Source organism: Ictalurus furcatus, chromosome 21, assembly GCF_023375685.1.
Source record: "Ictalurus furcatus strain D&B chromosome 21, Billie_1.0, whole genome shotgun sequence".
NCBI lineage: Eukaryota > Metazoa > Chordata > Actinopteri > Siluriformes > Ictaluridae > Ictalurus > Ictalurus furcatus.
In genome coordinates this window covers 5,701,191-5,707,190 of record NC_071275.1, presented here as the reverse complement: position 1 = coordinate 5,707,190, position 6,000 = coordinate 5,701,191, and the positions used below count along the sequence as shown (strand labels likewise).

Here is a 6,000-nt window from a genome sequence, read left to right as displayed (position 1 = left end):
TAAGTGAATAAATGTAAATGTAAATGTAATGTAAATCGTTCTGAAGTCTGTTTGATAATCCAGAAAACACAGTGGATGTCTCCAAATGTCTAGCTAACCCATCATCTTTCTCAGCAAAAGCATGTAATAGTTCTACAGAGCTGCTACCATTAGAAGGTCGTACTCTCATCGTTAGCATGAAATGCTAATTGCTGTTTGGCTAGGAAGCAAGTTGCATTAATGAGGTCTTTTAAAATCTCTCGGTTTTCCTTTACCTTATAATTGTGGACGCTAATATTTAGTCTCCGCTGTTCGTTCCAAGCCAAATCTATCCTCGCGCTTCCAAAAGTTTTTAAAGCAGTTTGGCTTTGAAGGTGAGTAGTTGAAGTTCATGTCTGCTGAGCCGTCTTGGTATATTTCTCAAGTCACAAAATCCCGTTGTAGTCCAGACATTGTCACTCGTTTTTACTTATATATATATTTATAAAATCTTCCATTTTTGCAGTCAGGGCAAAAAATACAAGTAAACAGACTGATGCGGTGCACTTGACTGTTTTCAGGTAGCATATTACCCACAATGCAATTTGTCTGTAATACGCGAAGAAGAATAATAGCAGAACAAGCCCGTATGCTCACACGCGCCCCCTTCAGTGAGGCAGAGGTATTGGCTGCCTCCCTCCTGCTTTTTCACTGCGGCGTTATGTCAGATCAGCAAGACTAATAAGTTATGCACATTCGTGAAATACATGACCTAGACCAGGGGTTCCCAAACTTTTCCAGGGCAAGGCCCCCCAAATGGCATTAACATTTGACCGAGGCCCCCCTTTTGCAAGATGTCTTTAAAACATGTTAAAAATACATACTTCTGAATATATCCCCCTTTTTTTTTTATTAATAATTACATCTTATATCTTTACATTACATTACATTAGGAATTGATTGTGTGTGTGTGTCGCAGCTTACCATGAAGCTTGTGTGGTTGATAAAAACTGTATTGTTGGTTGGTCACATTAGCTTGGTTGCCCTCCGTTTGTGGGTGCACTGCAACAGTGGTATTAAGGTAGAATAGAAGAAGTTTTTTGTTAATGGATTTTGCTGTGAAATCAAATGAACTGTGACGTTTGCGAATCTTTCAAAATTCAGCCGATGAAGTGCTGTGAAGCAACAAGTGACGGGACAAGAGCACTTCAGAGGCTGATCAGATTTCATCTGGAGTCAGTGCTCCTGTGGCCCTGAGTTCTGATTCTCTGGAGTGCCACAAAAATCAGTTTGCTTGTTAAAAGGAGGGTGAGAGACCATTTTGTAATATTTGGCAAAGCACTCATCATATTATGGCAGCTTCAAAAATATATGAATCAATCTGGACCACCAACATTCAACCAATCAGGATAGAGTCAGGATAATCAATCATGCTGACTGTCAGATCAGAAAGCTCCACCTCTTGCAGTAGTTTTTAGTTGTTTTAGGTAGAGATTTCACTAACATGGACACTTAAGTCTTATATTTGTCTTATTCAAGAACATCTTTTCTTATTTGTTTTGCCCTTCTGACCACAAAAACATCTTTTCAAATCAACTCAAAGTGGATATATCTGCAAACAGAGATATACATTACAATAAGTTTAGCCATTTTGGAATTGGGAAGAACGTATGACCTGTGATCATCATGTGATCTTCACAATTCCAAAACGGCAAATCTGACTGTAATACATTTCTCTAACTGCTTAGTATAAAATACAAACTATGCTGGAACATACAATAAAGTGTGTTTTATGTCCATATTGTCAAAACAAATGAAAATGGCAGAAATGATGTAAAGGTTGGGTCGGAAACTCAGTGTGCATGTCCGGCATGATATTTTCTTAAATTTTTCTAACATTTTGCTTTATTGGGAAATGTCAGCGCAATGGATTGAAAACACAAGTGTGGCCAAAAAGAATGGAGATAAATATGCAAACAAACATGTATAATAAATTTGGGAAATATTTTAATTGATTTCGCACAAATATTAGTTTATACAGAAAGATTTAGAAAACAAAATCTGTACACAATGAGATAAATGTGTAATTTTAGGTGATGACAGAAAAATGAACATTTAATTTCATCAAAAAGATACATCTGATCAAAGCATAGTGACTTATAAAGTGAAACATAAACCATAAATTATATTGTTCATGAAATGAAGTAGCTTAGATGCAATAATGACGGCACACATTTAGCTTTCTCGAGAGGTCGCTGGTTGAAATTGTGAGCTAATGAAATACATCAAGAACGTTTTTGTTGGAATGATTATATTAGTGATTAGCACACCAGAGTAAAAATGAATACCAGATGGAAATGAACAACCACACTGTTACAGTTGCTCAAAACATCCTGAGTCTGTATCAGCTTAGTGTTATGACACGCAAAGGTATTGTTCAATACCACACACTGGGTGAATTTTTAACTTAGAAGCACAATGTACAAATAAAATGAACATAACGATGCATATTTTGCCAGCAGAAAAAAAAGTACAATTGAGTAAATTTGTTATTAAATATAAAAGTCTTTATGTAATACCTGTAATTGTGGACACACTAAAAACATTGGAATGCAAAATGCAGAAATCTGATTAAAGATTAAATAATGTTTATAAGATGCACCAATTTCTATGATCTATCACATATTTGCTGAAGCCATCCATGTCATTTTGCTTATCTGCCAAACATCAGGCCAGTTTGGACGTTCCTATTATCCTGTCAAGATAAGAAGAAAGAAATCCCTTTTACTGTGGTCCAGTCAACCTGGAAGCCATTTTCCTGACTAGTGACGAAACTCAGATTTTTTTTTTTATTCTGTCCACTGTTCTTCGTACTCATTTCTCCCAGATGCTTCCATACTTTGATGTTCCTTCCGCGCAAACGTGTGGCCCAAAGTGGAACAATGAGCCTCTTCCAGCACACCACATTATAATAAATGATCATTACAGTATGAGAGGCTTAGAGCACTACTTAACCATAAAAAGGATCATTTTGAATATTGCTAGTGGAGATAAAATAAGACCATGCTAACCACATCCATATTAGCATTTGAGTTACAGTTTCTTATGGTTTGTCATTTCTGTTCAATGTATCCACAAACACAATAGTGACATATTTAAGATTGTTCATGGGAAAGACGGTGTTTCTGGCAAGAGAAGAACATCCTGGTGTGCTTATGAGGTATGCAGAGCTTCCTCCAGAGTCACCTACGATGGTCAGATCAGACCATCTGTATTTCAAAAGTTCATAACACACTTTCGGGCAGCCAGAGTGTGTTAATTTATTATAGAATTAGCTGATTAGCAATGTCACTACGCCTTAGGAACCAGAGCTGTGGCCTTTTTTTCCTTTTTTTAAACTTCACAGGTTTTGCCAGGAAGTGACAACCCTGGGAACACTGGGTGTGAGGCAGGAACACACCCTTTGAGATGCCAGTCCATCAGAGGCACCATGTACACACACATTCACACATTCATTCACATCTTGGGGCAATTTAGAGTCACCAATCCACTGCATGTTTTGGGGAAAAGGGAAGCAACTGGAGAACCTGGAGAACATTTCAATGTGAAACTCCACACAGACAGCAACCTGAGCTCAGAATACAACTTGGAAACTTGGACTTGTGAGGCAGCAACGCTACTCTGTAATTTGTGAACCGCATTCTTCTGGATTTCATTAAGTACAATTAAATAACATTCTGAAAAATCCTGTCCGAATAGTGCACTGCAACATGTTTCAGTGATTCTCACGACCATCACTACGGCCCAAAACATACTCTAGTAGAAATGCTCCACTGAGAGTTCAGTGATTGCTGTAACCATTCACTACAAAATAAAACAAATCAAACGATGCTTATAGGAAAAAATTTATACCGTAGGTGTGTCAGGACTATCATTCTTGTTGTACTCATAATTGCTTGATAGACAAGCAATACGTTCAAGGATGTCTTCTAGCTTTTAATATGAACTACAAGGTGTCCCAAAACTCTCCATACAGATTAGAAAATAACACTTTAGCAAAATGTCTTCCAAAAGATAGTTTGCTTCCAATGTGTGTGTTTTTTAGATAGCCTTTAAGAATGCATTTGGCAAAAGAACAACGTCTTGAAATCATTCTCATGGCTGGATCGGGAGGCTGTCGCAAAGTTGCTATGGATTTTAGCAGGAAACATGGCGAGCACATCACACATGACACTTATTAACAATTTCAAAAAGACTGGGAGTGTTGCGGACCAACCGGGAACTGAGAACATCCACTGACGAAGGCACAATCGACATGGTGCTGGCAAACATACTACCCTGTTTATGGAGACTTTTGGCACACCCTGTATTTGTATTAGTAATTTATAGTAACCCTTCAGTATTACTAAACTAACTAGCTCCTAATATATATGAGATGGTCTCGTGGTGGTTTTTTAACTTCAGTATGCACATACTCTGATGTCAAATCAAGAAATATTTTTCTTCAAAATGATTTGGATTTTTTTTTAAGCTTGCCTAGGCTAGCTTCCTTCACAGATCATGTTGGGTAAGGAGTCAGTTTAATGAATGCGGTGACAAAAACAGTTCTCTCACACAGTGAATGTCAGGCTTTGATCAAGTTGTTAAATAAGCCTGCACTTTTCACAAACATGTGCAGTGGAAAACATTAAAGTGTCATCATGTTAAGGGTTTTCCCAGGCTGCAACGCATATTTGCGTTTTAAAAAAGCTTTGTTTCCTTGCTTCCTTGCTCTTAAGATATCGATTCAGGATAACATCTGACCTTTTTTCTTCAGTGCATGACTTTATACTATACACTACTGGTCAAAAGTTTAGACACACTCATTCTTTATTTGTATTTTTCCCCCACATTTTAGAACAACACAAATGGAATTATGGGAATTATGTTGTGATAAAAAAAAAAGTTAGTTTTCTAATGAAAGAAACGAATATGTCGGCACAGTTATATTTTTGTCTACAGCACCGATTTCAAACACTTAATCATACATCTTCAGATCAAAAGACTTTTAAGATCATGAGAAACATTTCAGTCAAGTGTCTCCAAAACTTTTAACCGGTAGTGTATCTTCAAAATTTAACTGTGATATCAAGTGCATGTTGATGCATTCCCTTACCCAGAGGGCTTGCTAATAAATTTATGATTTGTCCAACCCTGATACTGATTGAAGCATCACTTAGGGCACAGCAACAGAACAGATCTCTGGCCAAAGATGTGTTTATGTTCACTCATAATGAAATCTTTCATCTAACCATGTAAAGGTTATGTAAAAAAGGTTTTTTTCCTTTCTCAACCTTCTCTCTCTCTCTCTCTCTCTCAGTTGTCCTTAATTATTTCCTCATATACCCATTTATAATGCTGTGCATTTTTGTGATGCCAAAAGTTCAGGTTTGCTAAAAAAAGAATGCTGTTTAGAATGATAAACAATAAGTCACCAACATGTATTTCTGTGGGGAGGTTATGTAACCTGGAATCCTTTAGTAATCAACAGCAACAAGGCTAATGTGGCTAATTCCAGAACAGTATGTTGTTCTTCCAAGACAAACTCAAATGTCCTTTAGTTTTACTCTAATGTCTGTTCCTCTGGTTTCACTGGAGTGGCTCGTTGGGTGGATTTTGCCGCCGAACTCGAGCCTTGCGGTTCTCTGCCGTTTGCTTCCACTTTAGTGAGCGCAGTTTCTGTTGTCTCCGCTTCTCGCGGTACCACAGCTGCTCGCAGTAGTCATCGGCTGTCAGACCGCTAACGCTGATCAGATGTAGATCCTTGTAGCTCAGTGAGGATGCTGCATAGTTGCCACCCATTTTGGGGTCAGAGTGATGAGTGCTACGTGTATTTGTTACGTGCTGCTCGGAGATGACTTGCAGCTCGTAGCGAGCTAGCGTGCGGGAAAATGAGTGCTCGTGAGCGGTGCACAGGTAGAGGCCAGCGTTTGAAGAAGTTATCCGCTGCAGGAGGAGACCTCGTTTTGTGAGGATGATGTCTTCATCGGGGAGCAGCTGAGA

The 6,000-nt window shown here is 38.2% G+C and overlaps 1 protein-coding gene across 3 annotated transcripts in view; it reads right to left on the bottom strand.

The window, feature by feature from the left end:
- Nucleotides 1-1,954: 1,954 nt before the first annotated feature.
- Nucleotides 1,955-6,000, bottom strand: part of si:dkey-49n23.1 (semaphorin-3D) — a 63,213-nt gene continuing 59,167 nt past the window's right edge. For all 3 annotated transcript variants that reach the window (XM_053652793.1, XM_053652794.1, XM_053652795.1), the window contains exon 18: nucleotides 1,955-5,994. In XM_053652793.1, coding sequence (XP_053508768.1) covers nucleotides 5,587-5,994 — 408 coding nt within the window. In that variant the 3' untranslated portion in view covers nucleotides 1,955-5,586. The remainder of the gene's footprint in view (nucleotides 5,995-6,000) is intronic.